The sequence below is a fragment of the Fusarium subglutinans genome, assembly GCF_013396075.1.
Source record: "Fusarium subglutinans strain NRRL 66333 chromosome Unknown NRRL66333_c0000060, whole genome shotgun sequence".
NCBI classification, from domain to species: Eukaryota; Fungi; Ascomycota; class Sordariomycetes; order Hypocreales; family Nectriaceae; genus Fusarium; species Fusarium subglutinans.
Window position 1 is genome coordinate 200556 of NW_023502123.1, and position 22235 is coordinate 222790.

The window sequence follows — 22235 nt, forward strand, 5'->3', positions numbered from 1 at the left end:
GATCTATTTGTCTATCCTTTACAAGCTTGAAGACCTTTCCGTATCGGAAATCTCCTTCTGCAACCACTCTCTCCACCCAGCATCTTTAAGAATATGCCTAACTCTCGCCTCAAGCCATTCGGTGTTTCCCCAGAATCCCCACGATGCTTGGAAGCGACACCAATCAACAAGCGCACACTCCCAATGCCGAACAAGAGTATCCCAATCATAATCCAAGTGCTCCTTATCAGAAGGTCGACGGCTCAAGAGTGTCTCATGGTAGAGGTACAGTAAAGCCTTTTCACCACGATCCATGACCATTTCTTGTGGTAGAGATGGACAGTCTGTTAGCATATCGAGAGGGACAGAGCATGTAAACAACTTGGCCAAATCGCAGACTCCCAGTCCGAGTCCAACGTACTGAAAGTCGAAGAAGCAGACATCATCTCCTAGCTCGGTAGTAAAGAGATTCTCAGACTTGACATCGCCATGAATCAACGTCTCAAAGGGTCGACCAGTTGGTGTGAGAAAGTCAGCTACCACTTCAGCAGTAGATTTATCCGATCCTTTAAAAGGCGCGCAAAAAGCATCTGACCACTCAGAGTATGTATCACCAGCAAGGGACTTGTACTCTGTCCGTCGAGTCGCGAGATAAGTGTATCCTCCATTCAACCATAACTTGCTTCCACCAGCTTGACCGGCATCTCGTCGCTTGAACTCGTCCAGAGGAGGGAGGAGATAGTCGTCCAATTTCGCAGGTAGAAATTTCCACGAGTTGCTGTGAAATCTGGCGAGCCATTCTAGAGCAGACTCAACTTGTCGCGGATTCAGAACAGATCTCTTCCCTCCTTCTACGGGGAACTTGACTCTCAAATCGGTAAGAATGGTAGCAGTGAGACCTCTCAATTCTCCATCATCGTGCTTCGACTTCCAACTCGATGTCAGACAGTGAGCTACTGCAACGTCATCATCCAACTGAGGAGCAACATGTTCGTAGAAATACTGCTCAACATCGTAGCTCAGTATCTTGCGCAGATGGCCTTCGTCAGTAGGGCCAGGCGGTGGCGATATTAGCTTAAGAATCAAGAAGAAGGTATTGTTTGACTCGGCTGCATGCAGATACTTGCGCACTCTACCAGCAGTTTCGGCGTCCTTTGGTTTCGCGGTGAGAGCGCAGATATGGCCGTATCCAGCCCAAAGGGATTGAATCTCCTGGAAAGATGTGATCTTCAAGCCTGTAGGCTCCAAAAGGACCTCGGCGACACGTCGGGAGCTTGTGTCTGCCATTTTGAGTTTGAAGTGAGGTTATCACGAAGTTAGAAATGAATCGCTAATCTACGTCATTGGAGCTGAGCAAATCGGCTCGGATTATCATTTCGGAGCGGGGCATTTGCACCTGGAGGCCTCGGTTCGATGGCAATGCTACGTGAAGTTACAGTCGAGGCGAATCGAGCTGCAAAAGGATGGTAATTGTAGAAATACCTACTCAATTGAGCGATATATGCGAGGAGGAACTACCATAGCCTCATTGATCCATGCTCTGATACGGAGGATGCCTAGCGAAATGATAGGGCTGAACAGCGACATCCTACCAAGATCCCGCAAAGGCATGGCGGTGAACATCGGGGAATAGGTAATTGATTGACGTAGGCTATGCACACCAACCGAGGAGCTATTCACAAGGTCCCTATATCTATGCCTCTCAATGGACAACAGACAGCCACGTCGACAACCTTGGTCCGGCCATCGCAGAGACGGGCTACCTCAATTCCATCATCTGGGGATCAATTCCCCCTTTCATACCACGCCTCTTTTGAAATGCCATAACGGGATGGTAGTGGCTGCGGAAAAACAAGCATAAACTGCCACCAAACAAGCTTGTTAGACGAGATGATTCACTCGCTTACCCCTGTCCCCCAGGGCTGAGCTGTAAGCAAGGGTTGCCAGTGGCGTTGCAGGGGAATGTCACAGATTATTGGACGACGTGGTTCCTGGAGGATTATGAGGTTGAATTGGGTTAGGGATAAATATTCACTCATTTCCCGACTTCTGCAGACTTGAGTTTTCTCAACCAGACAAACACCATTATGCGGACATCATTTACTATCAGTCTCCTCGCTGTCGCGCCATATTTGGCTGAAGCCGCAAAGAGCACTACCAAGTACTCTACTGAAACCGTCTTTCTACCCCAGAGAAAGACTGGAAGTGCAACGAATATTTACGCCTCCCTTATTACAGAAACCGGCTCAAAGACAGAATATCTCCTCGCCTGTCAGACAAACTTTGGCACTTCATACTCTTGCGATGGAGACTTTCACGGTATTACTGTTACTTACCAAGAGTCGAGCATGAATCTTGCTGTCAGCTCAACAACATACGACTGCTCCCTGGGATCTGGCTCAGCTGTTTGCGCAACCATTACTGCAACCCAGACTGAATCCGTGCAGTCGCGAACCATTCCTTCGTCGGAGAGTGAGCGCTGGATGACGCCTATCACTTTCGTTGATCTTGCGAAGAGAAAGACTCCTAGTACCAAATCTACTGCTTCGAAAGCAACGGAGACGGCGAGTAACAAGCTTTGCAAGAGGAAGACTCCCCATGGAAGTTCGGACTCCGGGGACAGTGGAAGCAGTGGTAGTAGTGGAAGTAGTGGCAGCAGTGGTGATGACAGCAGTGGTTCCAGCAGTGGTTCCAAGAGCGGTTCGGGATCTGCTGCCGATGATGATGAAGACGATAGCGGTAGTTCATCCGCGAGCCCTACCAAGAAGAAGAACAATGATGACGATGGATGCTCAGCTGGGTCAATTACTTCTTGGAGCTGGGGAGTTATGGCTGTTGGGCTGGGCGGTTTCCTTGGTGTGAACATGGCATAAGATATGCCAATGTGTTCTTTTCATTACTTCACTTGTATATATTCTGGAAATAACATATCAACCGCATTACCGCGGGACTTTTGAAATAAGATCCCTCAATTCTATTACACTAGTAGGCCGTGCACTGTTTAGTGTATACGCGCCGCCTAATAGGTTCTGATGCTAGATGAAATCGAACACGTCTCATGTCGATCATATCAAGTTCGGTGTTCAGAGCGTTTACGGAGTAATTCAAATATTCACTGATCAGCGCTCACGGTTCATTCAATACCAACTCCTGAGTAACAATAGTAGCGCTCACGCTACGTAACAGCACAACACCCGCCTTGAATCATCCTTCTAGGTCCCGGTGGCGGCGACGGCCCTCTCGCTGGAGCCCCAAACTGCGCAATACGCACCGGATACCCTGGATTTCTCCTCAAAAAGTCCAACGGATCATACATCGGCTTCGTCACCATCGCCAACACCTCCTCATAATAATTCAAAAGCGGCACGAACTGTTTTGTGTGTGTGAAGCATCGTTTCTTGCATCTATCCGCCGGATACGCGTCCACGTTGCACTTCGTCTGTACCCCGTTTCGCATCCGTTTGCTGAAGAATCTCTTTTGGTTATACCTCCAGAAGTCAATGACGTGGACTTGGAAGTTGTATAGATCATATGCTGCGAGGCTTTCGTAAGTCCAGCGCGGTTGCCATGGACTTTCGGGGCCTTCGGCTGTGGGACCGTAGGGATGGGGAACTGTAGAGGCGAGGCTGAGATCGATGAGGACGCCGTCGATGTACTGATCTGGTTTCAAGTCGCGAACCACTATGCCCAGAAAGTGAAGTTTATGGAGATCTTTGAGCATTCTGGCGAAGTACTTCACGGCTACCATCTGGTCGTAATTGGCGCGTTGCTTCGAATCGTGATACGGAGTCAGTTCGACCCAGTCCTTGACAATGCCGTAGAGTATTCCAGGAGGAAATCCGGTCAACTTCTCCGCGCCCGCAGCAGCGAGTTTTCTTCTAATCTGTTTTGCCGTGAGAGAAACCCATCCGTAGACCTTGACAGCAATGGACTCGGCTCTCTCCTCCTTCAGTCTACCAAAAGCTCGACACTCGTTCTCAAACGGTGAGAAATACCAGTCGAAGCCATCACAGCAGCTCCACGATCCCTTGTGGCCGTAGATATCTCTGGTGTTAATTTCTGGTGGAGGGTCGAGGAACTGCAGGCCATTAGGATAATTTACTAATAAAGGTCGATAGGGACGTACGAATTTTATGGCGTAGAGATGGCGACCGATGCGTGCCTTGACGATGGTGCCATGGGAAGAGTCACAATCGAGGGCTTTGAGGAATAGGACATTAGGGTCCATCAGATTGCCGTCGAAGGGAGGGAGTTTTGGCCCTATATCTTGGGGCAGCCAGGGCTTCTCCTTCACCCAGTTCTTTGCCATGGCTTATGGCATAGAGGTGAGTGCCAGTGGAAGCTGGTTAGCTAGCCTGTTGGACGCCGTCGAAGTGAAGGTATTAAGCATCGCAAGGGGATTTACAGGGGAATTTTGAAATTCGTCTTGTGGAGGGCATTCAACTGTAATTTGTCCCAGTATCAAAGTTTAAAGAAGGTTCTTTTATCTGGGTTATCTATATGGAAGATTTAGGTTGAGGCAAGGCTCTTAACAACAGTTCTAGCGATATTCTAAGGATTGAATCCGGCTTTCAAGTGCGGCAGCATTGATGACATCTTCCCGAACAATTTTAAGAGGAATACCCTCGTGTATTCTACGTCCCAGAGATCTTGAGATGCGTCTCAAGATGCAGTGCTTGATGAGCGCGTTCATGGTGCCACGTGAGTTTAAACTCAAACCGTTAAGCCAATTTATGATGCCACCAAGCGCATTCGCTCGTTATGATATAAAATTCTCTATCAAAGCCTCACATGATGACACATGTCCAGAAGTCTTCGTGGTCATTCGGCATACGAAAAGCTCTGCATCCGACCCCATTACCTGAGTAGTTGGGCACCGCCCTGAGCTCCATCATGAAGGCTGATGTAACTGTTTTAAAACCTATGCAAAACTTCCTTTGGCTGTAAGTCCTCTCGGAAAAGTCTGCAATGACGCAAGTGAGCAATGGCTGCGCCGCTCAGCAGGCACGTGTCATCAATCGCGACAAAAAGATAAGCGAAGTATCTTACTCCAGCGTCATCCTTTAACTTCACCTTACCGACTCATTCACAAGTCCCAAACAACTTAAAATGTCAGAAGCAGTTTACTCAACGCCAGAGTGGTATCTCAAAGCTCAGGACCAAGACGTGAGCAGTGACATAGGCCGGCTGACCATTTATCATCTCGGTTTCAAGCAGGCAGCAGAGGGGAAATTAATATTCGCGCCGATTGATTTCTCGACACAGCCTCGAGCTATACTCGATGTCGGGACTGCGGATGGTCTCTGGATGCGCGATGTTCAGTCCTCAATTCCTAGGCCAGCTCAAGGTGAACATACCTTCATCGGCACTGATATCAACACTTCTTTCTTTCCAGCGACGACCACGGATGGGATCAGTTATGTAAAGCAGGATATCAAAGATCCTCCACCAGGATCCTGGCATGAGTCTTTCGATCTCATCAACATGCGCATGATTCTCATCGCCGCTGGTTCCAGCTCATCTCAACGTACTGTGGTGAATGATCACATCAGACTTCTCAAACCAGGCGGATGGATCCAGATCGGCGACTGTGATCGTATCTGCCCAACTCCCGAGACTGAAAATCCAAGGTATCACGACATGTTTGCGTGTATCAGAGCCGTCTGCCAAGCCTCACGTTTAGATCCTCTCGAAGCACCAAAGATGAAGTCTTGGTTGGTTGAAGCTGGGCTGGAGGACGTACAGGAAATGACGGCTATGAGGGGGGTTGGCAAGAGGAATGAGGATGAGGAGCTGGGGAGGTTGGGGGTTGGAGCGGATTTGATTATTGCGAAGGGGTTTGCGGCTGGTGCTAAAGGTGAGTTTCTTAAGATCTTGGAGATGCGGGCTAACGTGATTAGGGTTGAGTCCTTCTTTGAAGCCGTTGCCGGACGAGAGGTTGGATAACCTTGTGGGTGATCTGGAGACCGAGTTAAAGGATGTTGGGGCGTATTTTCCTATGCGCTTCATTTGGGGCCGGAAACCGCTGTAAGATAATTCGGTGCCATGGTTATGGTTAAAGAGCACTTGATATGAATGTTAAATTATAGTACTTTGTTGTATTTATCTTCAATTCCAAGTAAAGGCGTCCGTCTTGGCTCGTCAATATTCAGACTCTATAAAAGAAGAAGTACATGGAAGAAAACTACTCCGGTCAATTAGAATACAGACATCAGTTTTGTCTAAAGATAATCCAGTAAGCTAACCTAGAGGTTTGAGATACTACAAAGCAGATCCTTCCCACAACGTGGACTCTTCTCATTTAGTTTTCATAGTAAAAGTCATCTAAAACTCAAACAATTCTATTGGGTCTGGTTGTGGCTTCGTGAGTCATGACAGACTTATCATGAACTCTCCAACCTTGAGGTGATCGGAAGCAAACACCGAAACGCTAGCGCAAAGAGACCCACATCCATACCAACATTTCAGCACTGTCAGTCAAATTTAGTGCATGATCCTCAGGCATTTAGAAGCCCCCGAAACCTTCTAACGCCAGCCTAACAGTGGGCCACGTGGGGACTCTACTAAACTTATCAGCAAGATTTTTTTTTTTCATTCACGATAGCTTCAAGTTTCGGGCTTAGACCTATTTCAAGATAGCGTCCCGCCACCCACTTTAATATTTTTCTTCCTTCTCTTATCTTTTCTTCTCTCCCCGGATTTCTCTCCACGATCTTTCATTTTACAGACTGGGTTAAGATGAGCACCATTGCGCTGCCTTCGAGCAGCTTACCGCCTTTGTTCACGCTCTCTAAAATCACGGAATCAGAGGTGTTTAGCGCATTGCATTACTTGGCGGCTATTTACTGTCCTTTATCGTTTCCTTTTTCGAAGGAGTTGGGGGATGTGAAGCATGGGTTTGCGGAGGTGGATTCGGGATATACCTCCGGCAACGAGGACGATGAGGCTGAACTGACGCCTGCGACGATTCGTGCGGATGTTCACGAGAAATCATTTACTGAGCGCTGGTTGACAGGACTCATCTCGCGCGTTGAAAGCCTGGAAATCTTTTCATCGGAGGAGGCGAGTCAGCGGGCGCTAGACCAGGCGGCGTATATTTTTGAGTCATTGTTTGCCAGTGCCTTGGATGAAGATGACCAGAACTCGCCGTTTTTGAGAGAGTTTTCATTTGAGATGAGCCTTCCTGGCAAGGACAAGAAGCACATTTCTGTTCAACTGAACGATGGACTTGCGGGGACGAACGATACAGACTTTGAAGACGTTGGACTCCAAAGCTGGGGTGCTTCGATCGTGTTTTCGGATCTCATGTGTACAGACCCCGAACGATTCGGTCTGACAAATCTTGATGCTACCAAACATAGTCGCATTATCGAGCTTGGTGCAGGCACCGGGCTCGTAAGCCTTGTCCTCGGAAAGCTCATCCCCGCTCTGGGCATAACCGACTCCAAGATCATCGCAACAGACTACCACCCAGCCGTGCTCTCAAACCTCGAGTCCAACATATCCATCAACTACACCTCCCCCTCCCCCGTGCAAGCATCGCCTCTCGACTGGGCCGATTTCATCAACACCGCCCCCTTCGACATCCCAGCAAACATGCTCTTCGCTACAGACGTTGTATACGCTCCTGAACACGCACGCTGGCTACGCGACTGCGCAACGCGACTTCTCTCAGATGATGGTATTTTCTGGCTGTTAGTTACGATACGGCCTAATGGAAAGTTTGCGGGTATTGGGGATACTGTTGAGGCTGCTTTTGCGGAGAGGGAGAGATTGTGTGGGAGGGATGGAAGGAGGTTGGATATTTTGGAGAGGCAGAAGTTGGATAAGAGGAGTGGTGTTGGGAGGGGTGATGAGAGTCATTATGAGCTTTTTAGAATTGGTTGGGCATAGATATTTGGTTTAGAGGGATTTGCATTAAGCGTGGATAGAGAAGAGTAGACTTTTGATAGATTTAGATATGGCATCATAGACACGACGATAGATTAGATCAAGACTATTTTACGACTCACAATGGGTGCGCTTATTCACGAGTTAACAAGTCTCTGTACTTCTGAGATTAGCGACAGGATATGTTATAAACTGCTTGATTATTTGAATCCAAAGCCATACTGCCATGAGCAGGGTATGTGGTTTGGTGGGGGAGCAGCCGAGCTGTTGGCTTGAAGACATTCCCTCGTCAAGAACACCACGCAACCGACAAAAGATCTCATACAGCTTTCTTTTGAAACCAGCCCTTCCATTCTGACCAACCAACATGCATACCCAAACTCACATTCACTCAAATCCCTCAACGCCCCGACAATTACTCCCACAATGCACTGGCCAACAATCCGAGCACCCAGGATCCGGCTCATCACTCCCCTTATGAATCTCACAATCCGGCACCGTAGCCCTCACAAACTCATGGAGATGATGGTCCGGACCTTCCCCCACCCCGACTTCACAATCGCACAAGACAGTATCATCCTCTCCAGCATCTTCGATATAGTTGACCATTGCCTGCTCATCGTTGACGTAAGCGAAAGCAAAGACGAGTTTTAAAGAGTCGCCATCGTAGTCTTTGTGAAGAATTGCGTTGTCGTAGAGTTTGTTTATGACGCAGAATGTATCGCCGTGTTCGTGGATACTGTCTAGTTCGGCTTTTGCGGCTGTGCCGGTGCGGACTTGAGGATGGCGTTGGAGAAATTCCTCGATGTTCTTTAATGGGGTCTTTGACACGTTCTCTTGGGAAGCCATGTTCAATAGGGTTTAATTAATAAAAGTGTAGGTATTCCTGCTTAATTTCTAGATAAGCATGAAAGTCAGCATGCGTTGGACGTCGGATTGTTTAAATAGTTCTTCAGTCAGACTCACGAGCCGATCATACGCGCCGTCGAATGGCAGGTCAAGAATCGGGCGCTAACTCCACTGGATTTTGTATGTTAGGATTTGGCATGGGCGCTAAAAGCAGAGCCGCGTGCACGTTCTTCCAGCCAGACAGCATGACGAGCTGTGCACATCTTCACGGTACCTTATGAAGAGATGCCAACATTTACAGAGAGCTCAATCACTTGAACCTGACGATCACTTTGAAGCTTCAGATGTAAGAGAGAAGAGAAACACCAAGCAAAATAATAGCATTTCGCAAACTATACGACCGCTAGCTACTGTCACACTGATGTTATTCCTGCCAAAACCAGATCCTCACAGTAGAATCAGCAAACTGATACCTCCACCATCCTGACAAGGGGCTCTAACCACTGTCAGCAATACAACCAGTACACCATAACTCTCAGGTCTTACATCTCTCCTCAAATACGCTCAAACCAAGCCTGAATCATGCCCGACACGCCCGGGAGTCCATACCCATCAGTATCCATAAACACCTTATCCCCACTCCCAAAAACCCTCCACGCCAGCACCTCCAGCCCCTGGTCCTTTAAATCCCCAAACTCAGGAACCGTGTATCCAAAGACCGGAAACTCCGCGAGACTCGGACCAGTGCGGGTAGTAGATTCCTTGGTGATCTTGCCTCCAAAGCGATCAGGCATCTTCTTCATTTCCTCGGCGGTGATGACGACGACTTCGATATCACCGGGCTTTCTGAGGCGAGATTGCGCCAAGGGGATGAGGGCGTAGGTGTTGAGGACGGGGTCGTGCTTCATGACGCGCAGGCTGATGAATTCATTGGAGGATGTTGCAGCGGCGCCGATGGCGAAGCGGAGAAAGGAGCGGAGATAGATTGGGTTGCGCTTGGGGTGGAGGGGAGTGGTGGTGATGGGGGAAGGGGTGGTGAGGGTGATGGAAGGCTTAGGGGCGGTGTGGTCGGTCTCGGTCTGAAGAAGAGGGTGAGGCATGATGGCGATGTGAGTTGTTTTGGATTCTTAATGGGTGTTGAGTTTGTTGTAATGGTAGATGCTGGGTTGGCTCGAGATGGATGGATGGTTTGAGTTGGGATAGGATTCTTATAATGGGCTTAGTTTCTTATTACAGGATATTCTGGAGTGCATAGTAAGTCAGAGTGTTCACTGTTCCGGTGTTGGGACACTGCGAGAAGAGGTTTCTGCCACTGTCGTTCTGTTCGTATCTGACTGCCAGAACGTGCGATTATCTTCATTGTCACTGAGAAGAACAAGCAGAGGGCTTGGCAACAATTAAATCATTATCACCTACATACCGACACTGTCACTTCATCTCATCGCCAATTTAATCGCCCCATCCCCAATGTACGTATCACACCACCGCCCAATCCTCTCAAACATATCAAACCAGAACCTCTGCTGCTCAATCCCATGCCCCTCACCAGGAAATTTGACAAACTCACACTGCAACCCCCAGTGCCTCAACGCTCTCCTAAACCCCTCCGCCTGTGAGAACGGACATCGTTCATCTTTGTCACCGTGAAGAATCAGCATAGGCGGGATAACCATCTCCCCCGTTTCTTTAGCGTGCTTAACTGCAGAAGACACTTCCCAGAGCGCACTGCCTTGCCGATTCCTCGTGTCGTCGCGGTCAAGAGTCCAGATCGTATCTCCGCCGGCGAGTTCGATCTCATATGTTGAGCCAAGGTCAGCTGTAAGCGCAAGACTTTCGATATCGCATACTCCTGCTCCTGCGATAGCTGCATTGAAGCGCCATCCAAGACCATGAAGACCATTGCGAACACTGCACAGATACGTCAAAAGACCACCTTGGCTCCAACCCCCAACAATCAGGTTTTTCGGATTCGCAAAGCCCTTCTTGATGGCGTTATCGGTGATGGCCACTACATCAGCGTAGTCATACTTCCCCTGTCCTCCCATACTGTACGAAGCGAATTTCTCACCGCGCCCGCTTGAGCCGCGATATTGAGGGAGGAGAACGCCGTAGCCTTTTGAGAGGATGTACGGCGCCCAGTTGAAGCATGTTGTGTCAAAGCTATCGGTGTCGCGAGATGTTGGACCGCCGTGGATGAGGACGAATGTTGGGAGGGGCTTTTTGTTGGGGTTTGTTGGGGTGAGGTAAAGACCGTCAAGTTCGACTTCATCGTCGGTGGATCGGCAGGTAAGGACTGTGCATGTACCGAGGGACTTGTCTGCGAGGGGCTTCCCATGGTTGGAGATTTTGATCTCCTGCTTATCTTTCTCGATGACGAAAATATCATACGGAGTTCCAACATCTGACAAACTTGCTGCTAGAGTTGAAGTACAAGTCTCTGGGTCGATGAAAACATCATATACCCAGAGCTCCGTCTGCTCATCGAAAAGATCATCACCTCCAAGTTCACTGATGACATCGACAAACCTAATCTGGCGATTCACGAGGACCTTGCCACCGACGACATGAAGACCTCCAGCATCATCATCAACACCACATGCAACCTTTACGAAGTCGTGAGTATCGGCATTGGGATCAGTCTTGTAAACCGCCCTTCCTCCAGAGTCTTTATCCACAGGTACACCAGTGATGAAATAGATCTGCCCATCAGGCGCCCAGGTAAGATCATACGGCTCATTCATGATCTTACAGAGCTCTGTGACTTTGCCAGTCTCAACATTAACCGTCGAGATGGTCGTGCCTGTCAGCAACGCCTCTTCGATGTGAGGGTTCTCCTTACTCATGAAAGCAATTTCCTTGCCATCAGGACTCCAACAAAACTCGCCGACGTGAGTTTCGCCACCAACGAGAACCTTTGTATCTCGAGATTCTACATCGACGAGTCTCAACCTCGCGAAATCCCACTTCTCGCCCCAGACTTCAGGATCAGGCTCATCCTTCTCACTCTTCTCCTTCTCCTCCTCCGATTTCTCATCCGGCGAAACATACGCAATGGTCTTTCCATCAGGCGAAAACGAAAAAGTCTCAATATCCTCCTCATTCTCAGCATCAGTTATAGGAGTCGCATCACCACCGTCCATTCTGAGCATGTAGATCGCCGAGCTCTCACCAACTTTCGCACGATCTGACAGAAACGCAATCCTGTTTCCGTCAGGATGCCATTTTGGCGAAGTGTCGTTGAAGAGGCCGGAGGTAAGTTGACGAGATGAGTTTGGTTCGGCAGATGATGCGATCCAGAGTGTTGAGAGGGCGTTTTTACCTTTGCGATGGCCGCCGATCAGACTGGTGGAGTATAAGAGCTGTTGGCCGTTGGGAGAGAATTTGATGGCTTTGGGGACTTGGAGATCACAGAGGGTTTGGGCGAAGGCTTTGTCGAAGCCTGGAGTTGTGGATTGGGCCATGATTGAGGCGATGTGAATTGTGTGCTGGGGAGCACAGCGAAGGGCTCTGAGGGGTTGTTCTGGGGGACTCAAGTTACGAGAAGCTGTGTTCTGAGGCGGGAATTATTGAAAGGCCGCGAGATTGTGATGTTAAATAGGGAATGTTCGGTAAATGTTCAATTGAATGAGTCCGCTTTCATTACTTTATTACATCATGAATCTGACTTGTTCTTAGATGCAGTGAGAAATACCATTGACTCATTGATCGACTCACTAGAGTAAGCGTAGATCAATCATCCGATTGGTTGGTGCGTACAACGGTGGAATATCCACAGTGACTGAACCACTAAAGCCCATCGCGATCAAGAGATCGACTGCAGATAAAGACTCCGCTGAGCATCAGCCTTATAAACACGGCATGTGACTCATTATGCTTGTTGATTACGATTGTAGGCACATGGAATGTGTCTCGTCGCAAAGCCTGCTCATTTAGGTCAAGCCAGGTCATCATGCAGCTTACATGCAGCAAGATGAATCTCCAGGGTCGGATCATGTTGAACCGCAGTACTAGGACGGCAATCACCAATAATCTCGATCTCGAGCCAGATGGAAGTGGTAGTCCAACCTGAAGGAGTTCGGAAATTCCAGCGGCTGTAAATATTTTGTTACAGCGAATGCCACACGATCGACGCAGAGGCACATTGATGGCCAATTGGCTATGCAGGTGGCACAGCACAGCCTTGTTCTCCCCAAGAGGCCTCACAATTGCATTTCATTCAGCTCTACAGCCAGACTGTCCACGAGGCACCCCATCCATCTCGCCTTTTACATTTTGGCAATAAAAAAATGGAAAAAGTCTGGTTCAAGCTCCGTCAGATTGATTATCCCCCCGCCCAAGAGGACGCCATCCTCAGCGGCGACGGCGATGATTCGATTGCCCCTCTCTGCCTAGGCCACTTCATCTCCAACCTCAAAACCCTCGACTTCCCTCTCAACCATGGTTCAATCCTCCCCTTTCCGCCACGCATGCGCGTCTTTTGCAACAGTACCCTCAACTTTACATGGGATGATGCCAGATTAAGATCCCCCGGTACAAATCTCGCTGCGGGGGCGCCGATACTCGCAGCTACGGGCGTTACAGCTAAGACGAGTCTGCAGTTTGCTTTCATGAAGACTGTGGAGAGTCATGAGGAGTATGATCGGTTGGATACGTACATAGTACAGCCTACGAAGGGGTATATCAAGGATTGTCTGGAGCAAGACCAATTAAAAGCCCATTACCAGGGAAAGGTCTCTTGGTCCATGTTTATGATCACAGGTATCAAAGTCGCCCGTGCGGGGAAGCGTGAAGCGCACGAAGAGACCAACATTGCAGCCGACATTGGTCCAGAACTGTAAGTCCTACCTCTCACTATAAATCCCAGCTGATATTGATGCTTTACAGTGACCTTCCGTTGGTTGCTACAACGAGAGCCACAGCCACCAATCAACGCATCGCCTCCCAGCGAGTTTCTGGAGAGCATCCTGGTGATTTCATCTGGGCTGTCCGTCTTGCCAAGATCCACAAAGGATTACTGATGAAGGACTGGTCAGTGGACCCGTATAGCAAGAGAGCTACGTTTGCAGCTGGGGATGAGTGTGAGCTCAATGTCGAGGACGTATTGTGCGACGAAGGCTTGGAGGGCTTCACGGTCGTCGAAGATGATGCAATCGACGAAGTTGTTATTTTGGATGGAAACTCAACAAACTAGATCAATATCTGGGGCTAGATACTTCGTTATTTGATACGAATCATTTTCTAGTTTGCCCTCTCCATCGCTTGTGATAGAACCTCCCTCACGCGTTGTCTATCCGCCTCCCGACTGACTCCATGCCTCAAAGGTAACAACTCCAGCGGTGAGATGTATCTGAGGTTACCTGCTGGCTTTGAAATAGTGCTGAATATCGACAGCATGCCTGGCAGCTTTCCTACATCCTGTGCCCTGAAGATCGAGGCTTTGTTATCCTTCTGTCGTGAAAAGTCGATGATTCTCGCAGCAAGTCCGGCCGCAACAGCTGTTGCCACTGTTTATAATCAGCAAATAAACTCTTCTCAAGACATATGGTTCTTACTTGAAGTTCCACTCATACGCTCATTCCTCCTCTGATCCGGATGTTGAAATCCCTCGCCTAGAATTGCAAAGTTTTGCGTATCAACACGAGGTTCCGGATTAAAGCTGGAGCTCTGATTGCCCGTATTGGTAGAGTAGATGCACATGGTGCTGAGATTATGCCGAGCTGGAAAGGCGACAGTGTTCGTGTTCTGCCAATTTGAAGCGGCGGCTATCACAAGCACTCCCGCGGCCTTGGCTTTGGTAACAGCTTCATCGAGTTCTTTGGAGTAGTTGCGGAAACCAGCGGAGATGCTGATGATATCGACGGACCGCGGTGGCTCGATGGCCCAGTGGATAGCCTGTTTCAACAGTCAGTATAAGTCCCGCATTTCATTTTCATTTGACGCAGACCTTCGCCATTCGAAGAGGTCCCTCAATCTTATCAGCATGGTCCCGTTCAAAGATCCTCGCAATGTAAAGCCTAGCTTCCTCATATACCCCCTGAACGATCCCAGCACAGCAAGTACCGTGCCACGAGTCATTGTTAGGCACGCCTGTAAAGTCTTTATACTCAGCTCGGTAACGACCTCTCTCCCTATCATGTAGGCCAGAGTCGATGATAGCGATCTTGACCCGCTCGTAAGAATCCTTTCTCTCGCCTCGCATAGTTCTGATTAGGTCGTCTATTTCATCAAGCCAATGACCCGCCGTACGTTCGTTTTCACTTCCAAAACTGTAAGCTATTTGTCGAGGTATTCTGGGAAACTTACCTCTTGATGAATGTGGCTCTGAGACTTCGTGGCTTGGTCCCTCGTAGAGTAAGTTCCTCCCAGCTCATCCGGGAGACGATAGACTTGCCGCTCTGATCATAATCGCTTATCCATATCTCCAGGTCTTGTAGAGACTTCAAGAGGCCTCTTTGAGATATCTGTGGCATCTTGTCTTTGACTATCCCTCTGTCAGCCTCGAGGCACAAATAGAAAACGCAGTAGGAAACCCCTTACAGTTGATACAGATAGCATTTTCGTATCTCTCTCTTGACACAATTGCCCTGCAACTCTGATCTCCACCTTCGTGTGATGATACCAACTTGAGGGTCATTATTGCTTGGCTGTAACCTTTGGAGGATATTACAGACTCCCTCCAACTTTCGGCATCCTCTCTTGGACTGGAATCGGAATCAAGCAGCCGAAGACGCACGACTTGCTCGTTTTCCATAAGGCCACGAATGAAAAATTCTCGCAGTCTGTCCTGACCAGCTTCGAGATATGCCGTGAATTGCTGTGCGTCTATCATCAGTGTGATAGTCAGTTTGTAGAAAATGCCTAACACGGCTTGAATGACCGACCTTCTCGTAGATCGAAGTAAAATTCAACATCATCCTCAGCTCCCTCCTGCCCTCGAACAATGGCATGTGGTACCATCGTATTCTGAAGAGTAACAACAAGTCTACCGAGAGGGTTGGTCTCGTGACATATCCTTGTATCTAAGTTTACTGCAGTAGGATTTGTTAGTATCAGCACAAACCACTACTCCCCTTATAGCAGTGAGACTGACCGCGCACTTTCCAGGCGTCCTTGTCCGAGCGAAATCCTTTTGAAAGGATATAAAAGTAGGGCTGAGGCAATAAGCTGGTCATGACCCCTTGACTTAATTCCTTCCCCGAGTGGGGAGATTGCAATACGCCAAAGTGTTTTAGCTCGATACGTGAGGGCTTTTGAAGCAAGGTCGAGGTGTTGGACGAGTGGAGGATAACTTTCGCTATCTTGGCAGAAGGAAACCCCCAGTCGCTTGAGCAGTTCAGCTTCCAAGAGACACTCAATGGATGTCAGGCCAAATGTGGTAACAACTTACTTTTGTATCATATGCACCATTCCCGGCCAAACTGTCATGCCGAAAACACGCTTGGGAGATATTCCCTGAGGACAAATGTTCTTTGATGCGGCATCAAGCTCTTTATAGTCTATGCGAACTTAGCCCAACATCTCATAGCTTTGAGGGGGCGCTTGTACATTTTGGCGATACTTTCGATAATCTCACAATGACCAGCTCTGGCGTTTCCGGCTTCACCGCCATAAGAGACCATTTGCGCTGCCTATCAGGATTTAGTTCCTCTGTGAGGAGGCTCTTTCCTTTTATGACTAGCTTTAAATCAGCATCTATCCATAAAATCGTTTATGCTCGGGTTACTCACGTTTGTAGGTCAAGGTGTCGGCATGCGGTTCGCCTACACAGCAGCACCGACACTCGAAGACTTTTGGTTTCTCTGTCGTACTATCACGGAGACGAGCCTTCGGACAGATGATTAGTTCATCTGGAATTGAATCAGACCCGGCGTATGGCGTTAAGGCTCTCTCGCTGAGTGTGAAAGTTGTCTGTGAGTTATTGACAGGTGACGCAAGTGGGAAGATCCGGTCCGAAACATTGAGGATTTCCTCCGCCAGTTCATCGAAGACCCTCATTACATCTTCTTCTACCAATGTACCTGGGTGTAACGTGTTCATGATTGAAAGTTCTGGAACATCAGAGGTTTACCGAGAAGCATGCTACATGATCAAAAAGAAAATAATCAGGCTGGCGCAAGGGAACCAGGCTCATTAGTGGCAGTGCTTATGCGGCTGAGTCTGGTGGTCACGTTAGGCAGCGACACAGCCCATGTCTCAGTCCGACCACAAGTTATACATCCCAGCCTTATTGCGAGAAGTGTCATGGCAATGGCAACTTGATGGGATAGTATTAGACCTGGGCTCTCTTTCTTTTCCGTTCAATCTTGACTCATTTGTAGTCTTTATTCTCTTACTGAGGATATACCTGGAAGCAATCTTGTCTCTGGAAAGCCACAAATACCCCCACCTCGCTGAGTACTGAGTCTCTCAACACCTGCGTGTCCGAGTACAAGGATCCTATATGATGATTGGCAGCGACCCCGCTGGTCAGACCACCTCTCCCCTCATCATGCATGCGATATGCACGTTCATCACACAATCGTGAGGCCCTTCACTTGAGCCACATTTATCCAGATCAATAAAAGGCTCAGATCAAGATAAATATAGACTTTCATGATTAAATTATGCTCTTCGAGTCCGAGATAGGATTCATCAGTGAGATGCAAAGCATATCCCGAAGGAATCGGATAATTATACTCCCAGGGCCCAACCTCATGCACCCTTGAGCGATTATCTGCATCCGTCTTACTCTGGCAAGCACTGCGGCTGCGACATGGGGGTTGAAAATCCTTAGTCACACGCTTGGCATGATGATTTGCATACGGAGTAAGCAGTACTGTTGGAGTGATAAGAACGACTGAACAGAACTCTCCTTCCTTCTAATACATGCCAGCAGTTCTAGTTGAGATTTCGCTATCATACTACCGACTCGAAATTAGAGACTCAACAGCAAAATGGCTAGCCGTCATGTCTTTACCCAGCGACTTAAGTCCGGGGTCATATTCTCGGCCCCAGGCAACTTGCTAGCCATGCCTGAGGGAGGTTGGGGTGACGATACACCCGTAACCCGACAGAAAAGGCCCAAGAGAAAAGTCCAAGGTCGTGCGTTCGATCATTTTTCTCACTGGGTAGCGAAAGCGACGCCTAATGACGAGCCATACGATGATATTGGCTCCTTCACGCCGGTTAAAGATACCCGTGGCATTGGAAATGAATACAGGTCTTACTCTATAGCACCATACCACGAGCCTGAAGCCGAAGCTAGGGTTGCAAAGATACCCGAGGTCACACTATGTCTATCGATGCTCAGTGTTTCTTTGACGGCGACTGTGGACGGTACAGTCGCTCATACAGAGTTGGTGCAGAAATTTCACAATCCTTCTGACATTATCATCAACGCGGCGAAGCATGTGTTCCCTATCTACGATGGAGCTGTTATCACATCCTTTGAATGCACCATTGGCGATGAGCGTCGCGTCAGAGGTGTCGTCAAGCCGAAGGTACAAGCGCGAAAGGAATTTGAAGAAGCAGTTGGCGATAAAGTGGCAGCTCCCGCTCTTTTGGAAGAGCATACACCTGAGATCTTTGAGACGTCCCTTGGAAACATACCAGCCAACACGACCGTGGAGATCAAGATCACTTACGTTCAAGAGCTCAAGGTCGTCATGATGGAGTCAGAAGCAACCGAGGGGATAGCTCTCACTATTCCAATGTCCATTGCTCCACGCTATAGTAAAGCGCCAATAGAGTGGGAGCCAGCATCGAAGGTAACAGAGGACAGGCTTGATATATGGATCAAGGTCATGGACAACGGCAAAGTCAATCAGGAAGGTTGTGAAGAGGAGTCAGGTCACCTCCTTCAATTTGAGGGCTCCAAGCCTGCCGAATACTCCAACATGCTGGAAAGGAATACATCACCCAAAACCTACTATGTCTGGCACCATGAGTCCGAGCCACCTGTTCTGAGAAAGGACTTTGTGTTTGTCATTCAGATGAACGAAGGGCACCAAATCAAATCAGGAGCTATCGCTTGCCCGGCAGATGACAAGGGCTTCGCTGCTCTGAGAGTGAACATCCGACCTAACGACTTGTTCCGGAATGCCATTATTCCTCAATCATTTACTGGCGAGATCCTATTTCTTCTTGACCAATCTGGATCTATGGATTGGTCAAACAGCTCACCAGACTATTACAGTCGTCGCAAAGGACCACGAAAGATTGATGTCATGCGTGAAGCCATGCTGTTAGCTCTTTCAGGTATTCCATCTACGTGTGTCTTCAATGTCATCTCCTGGGGCTCGGCAACAATGGGCTTATGGGAGAGCTCGCGGGCTCATACTCGGGAGAACATCAGAGAAGCCAAGGGCTACGTGTCTCAGATTGAGGCTGACATGGGGGGAACGGATCTCCTTCGGGCGTTGGAGTCTGTAGTGAAACGGCGAGCGAAGGACAAATCCACGCAAATCATCATTCTCACAGATGGTGAACTGGAGCCCGAAGACTCGATACAATTTATCTGGAAGAAACGCCAGCTGTTCGGAGATAGCATTCGGTTCTTTGCTCTGGGTATTGGAGACGAAGTATCTCACCGCCTAGTCGAGAGTATCGCGGAGTGCGGTGGTGGCTACAGCGACGTAGTCCATACTACACAGACTCCACGGTGGCATGATCGCTTGAACCGCCTGCTGAAGTCTGCTCTGGAGCCGAACAGCTGGAGTTGCGATATCGATCTTGGTAGTGGTTTTGAAAGGAAAACCTTGGCTGATTACGACATTGGCAAGAATAATCCTGCAGATGAGGGCAAGATACCTTACATCCAAGCCCCTTCTCCAATCTCCTCACTCCATCCATTCAGCTTCACCTCGATCTCTTTCTTGATCGACCTTCGGCATGGCGGCGAGCTCCCCAAGAGTGTCACCATAAGCACAACAACAACCGGTGCGAAGAAGAAAACCTATGAACTAGCCATGGAACAAGCACCAGGCAATGATGGTACAACCACTTAGTCGCCAAATCGGTTCTGCTAGATCTTCAAGATCAGATCAAGCGTGGGGAGACCGAGACTCAGATTGCCAAAGCGAATGCTGAGAATATTGGCACGATGTACTCCATTACCAGAAAATGGACTAGCTTCGTGGCTATCTCGGAGAATCAACCTACCCAGACTGTTGAGGAGCAAAAGATGAATCACTACAAGGCACTGTTTGATGAGATACACATCGACGAGCTCCTCAACAACGTCAGTGATGATGGGAGTTCATCTTGCGGTTTCTCTGGTTCCTCCGGACATGGCATCCCTTGGAGCTACCAAGTGACTCACTTGGGTGTACCAGCAATGTATAACAATCCTACTGGACATCATTCGACGACGCGCCGAGTACTCGAGTCTACAAGGAGAGGAGTCTCGGTACCAGCTTATATGATGAGCCCACAACCCAACCTCGTGGATAGCAATGGCCGCGATTGGCCGATCTGTCCTACGGATAGCACTCCTCGTCAGTTACATCCCATGATACATCCCCAGCCCGCTCCCGATCCGAAGGCAGATGATAACAACGTCCGTGTCTCCGGTCAAAGCCTGGCCTACCCTTCGAGTCCCAACGATGAAGCCACTCAGGCACAGCAAGAGCAGGGTTCGCGGCCATATGATGGATCATCAGGGTCTTACCCGTCGGATAATGGAAATGATCCTGCCCACAGCAGGTTCGATAGCAAACAGAGTCCCGGCGAACCATCACGACCTTCGATACGGGATATGGAACCGTTTCCAATACCAGCTCACATGCCTCAATATTCACCAACGCGACCAAAATCCGGAATTGGCTTACCACCTGGATTTGTAGACGATAGTCAAGGTGGGCGCTCTGCGCTTAGGCAGTGTTCTTTGGATGAAGATAATGATGAGTCCAAAGCTCCACGTCCCGCGGGCTCCCCAGTCACGCACGATCCACGGCAAGAGGAACCGCAGGGATCTGGTGATAGAATTACAAGCCGCAGTTCGAGGGTACGTTCGAATAGCACTTCTGGGCCTAGACCTTGGGCAGTCCAGGACTCTAGTGAGTTTCGAGCTCAGGCGACGAGTGTCGACGATGATGTTTGCCTACCCACAAGAGAAGGCGTTCTTGAAGACAAATCCTCGACATTTGATGGACATGATTTCCCTCTTTATCCTAATGATTCCGATTGGCAAGAAGCGGAAAGATTGGAGCGTACGCGTATCCGAGCGGAAACTACAGACGACATCCAGCTAGACTGTACACCACTTATGGCAGAAATTGCTGAGCCCCCCGAAGTCGCCGCTCTCGTAGCTAAGCCACCTAGTGGTGAGTCGTATGCTACGCCGCGGAGTTATAACCCCGCGTACTCCGTGCCTGTGAGATGTCTTTGCGCTTCTGAGGACAACTCCGATGGTGATACCGCTCAAGATCACCAGCCCTACCATTCGCAGCGCGACGACTTCGCCCAAGAAGAGGTTGCTAGTGAGCCCATGATCTCGCCACGCGCGAATCGTGGAATCGCTATAGCGACAGAAATGGTGCAGAGCTGGGCAATTCCAGACGCTAATGACAAGAGTGTAGCTGGTGGTCCTAAATTCCCTACTCATAAACCTCTACCTATCCTCAAATCCAAACGCGATGCCAACGTTACTTTTGAACCAGAATTTGCTTCGTACGATATCTCTATGAGTCGGAGCATTTCAGAGTCTCCCTCATCTCAGTCGGAATTATACGGCCCCTTAAACTGGCAGTTCGCGATAGAGTGTCAAGATGGCGAGGGTCTCTTCGATCTTGATGAGAAAAGGTCATCTCTGCGCTTGCACTTTTGTCCTGAAACCGCCGCAAAGATCAGCCCCAAGATTTCTAAGCTTCTGCATAACTCCGCAACCCCAGAGCAAGAGAGGGACGATATGTGTGCCCGACTGCTTGACACGTTGATGATGATTGAGTGTTACAAGACGCACCTGGCACAGGAGGAGGATACTTGGGACCTGATGATGGAGAGGGCGTGGGACGCTGTGATATCGGTTCTGGGACTTAGTGATGAAGAAGAAACGTTGGAAGAACTGGCGGGTCAATTGAGGGGAGCTATGATGCACGCGCATTACGTTGCAGCAACGGGGGTTAAGGACTCAGAGAGGGATGACTGTTCTGTGGATACGGTGAGATGTCCAGTTTGTGACGTGGTATGGCGGACAACAAGACAGTTCTTTTGTCCTTTTGATCATGGGTCGGACAACGACGTTGACGAGTTCATGAACTGGGATAATTTTTGGAGACATCAGGTAGCTGAGGGACATGTGGTTTGTGCTCAAGAGGTTATATACTAGCAGCTAGAAATGGCATTAGGAGGATATCTAACTGGTTTCTATATTTCACTTACCCGAGATCTTGTTTTATTTTATGTTGCGTCACTGAGGCTTGCTTGTTTCACCGTGACATGGGCATCCAGACATGCCGCATACCCTAGAGCTGTATCGTCGAACACAAGAGCCGGTCCTCGCGCTTCATCCCACTTCATCTGAGGTGAACAAGATTGCA

The 22235-nt window shown here is 49.0% G+C and overlaps 11 protein-coding genes across 11 annotated transcripts; 5 read left to right on the forward strand and 6 right to left on the reverse strand.

Annotated features, from left to right (window-relative positions):
• Positions 1-18: 18 nt before the first annotated feature.
• On the reverse strand, positions 19-1266 carry FSUBG_5979 (uncharacterized protein; the record flags this gene model as incomplete). The annotated part of the gene is made up of 1 exon (XM_036684131.1): positions 19-1266. One exon carries the CDS (start codon positions 1264-1266, stop codon positions 19-21), a length of 1248 nt encoding a protein of 415 aa, XP_036538550.1.
• An 800-nt stretch (positions 1267-2066) lies between these two features.
• FSUBG_5980 (uncharacterized protein) lies at positions 2067-2852 on the forward strand (the record flags this gene model as incomplete). The annotated part of the gene is made up of 1 exon (XM_036684133.1): positions 2067-2852. The coding sequence occupies one exon, from the start codon at positions 2067-2069 to the stop codon at positions 2850-2852; it is 786 nt and encodes a 261-aa protein (XP_036538551.1).
• A 481-nt stretch (positions 2853-3333) lies between these two features.
• Positions 3334-4288, reverse strand: FSUBG_5981 (uncharacterized protein; the record flags this gene model as incomplete). The annotated part of the gene is made up of 3 exons (XM_036684134.1): positions 3334-3349; positions 3468-4057; positions 4106-4288. The coding sequence occupies 3 exons, from the start codon at positions 4286-4288 to the stop codon at positions 3334-3336; spliced, it is 789 nt and encodes a 262-aa protein (XP_036538552.1).
• An 800-nt stretch (positions 4289-5088) lies between these two features.
• FSUBG_5982 (uncharacterized protein) lies at positions 5089-5925 on the forward strand (the record flags this gene model as incomplete). The annotated part of the gene is made up of 1 exon (XM_036684135.1): positions 5089-5925. One exon carries the CDS (start codon positions 5089-5091, stop codon positions 5923-5925), a length of 837 nt encoding a protein of 278 aa, XP_036538553.1.
• Positions 5926-6717: 792 nt separating this feature from the next.
• Positions 6718-7872, forward strand: FSUBG_5983 (SAM-dependent methyltransferase; the record flags this gene model as incomplete). The annotated part of the gene is made up of 1 exon (XM_036684136.1): positions 6718-7872. One exon carries the CDS (start codon positions 6718-6720, stop codon positions 7870-7872), a length of 1155 nt encoding a protein of 384 aa, XP_036538554.1.
• A 384-nt stretch (positions 7873-8256) lies between these two features.
• Positions 8257-8718, reverse strand: FSUBG_5984 (uncharacterized protein; the record flags this gene model as incomplete). Its single annotated transcript, XM_036684137.1, has 1 exon — positions 8257-8718. The coding sequence occupies one exon, from the start codon at positions 8716-8718 to the stop codon at positions 8257-8259; it is 462 nt and encodes a 153-aa protein (XP_036538555.1).
• A 554-nt stretch (positions 8719-9272) lies between these two features.
• Positions 9273-9818, reverse strand: FSUBG_5985 (uncharacterized protein; the record flags this gene model as incomplete). Its single annotated transcript, XM_036684138.1, has 1 exon — positions 9273-9818. The coding sequence occupies one exon, from the start codon at positions 9816-9818 to the stop codon at positions 9273-9275; it is 546 nt and encodes a 181-aa protein (XP_036538556.1).
• A 333-nt stretch (positions 9819-10151) lies between these two features.
• FSUBG_5986 (peptidase yuxL) lies at positions 10152-12179 on the reverse strand (the record flags this gene model as incomplete). Its single annotated transcript, XM_036684139.1, has 1 exon — positions 10152-12179. The coding sequence occupies one exon, from the start codon at positions 12177-12179 to the stop codon at positions 10152-10154; it is 2028 nt and encodes a 675-aa protein (XP_036538557.1).
• Positions 12180-13004: 825 nt separating this feature from the next.
• On the forward strand, positions 13005-13909 carry FSUBG_5987 (uncharacterized protein; the record flags this gene model as incomplete). The annotated part of the gene is made up of 2 exons (XM_036684140.1): positions 13005-13552; positions 13603-13909. 2 exons carry the CDS (start codon positions 13005-13007, stop codon positions 13907-13909), a joined length of 855 nt encoding a protein of 284 aa, XP_036538558.1.
• Positions 13910-13956: 47 nt separating this feature from the next.
• FSUBG_5988 (uncharacterized protein) lies at positions 13957-16755 on the reverse strand (the record flags this gene model as incomplete). Its single annotated transcript, XM_036684141.1, has 9 exons — positions 13957-14222; positions 14271-14610; positions 14663-14921; positions 15022-15199; positions 15256-15540; positions 15600-15730; positions 16106-16214; positions 16292-16342; positions 16446-16755. 9 exons carry the CDS (start codon positions 16753-16755, stop codon positions 13957-13959), a joined length of 1929 nt encoding a protein of 642 aa, XP_036538559.1.
• Positions 16756-17651: 896 nt separating this feature from the next.
• Positions 17652-22024, forward strand: FSUBG_5989 (uncharacterized protein; the record flags this gene model as incomplete). Its single annotated transcript, XM_036684142.1, has 2 exons — positions 17652-19689; positions 19734-22024. The coding sequence occupies 2 exons, from the start codon at positions 17652-17654 to the stop codon at positions 22022-22024; spliced, it is 4329 nt and encodes a 1442-aa protein (XP_036538560.1).
• Positions 22025-22235: the final 211 nt, after the last annotated feature.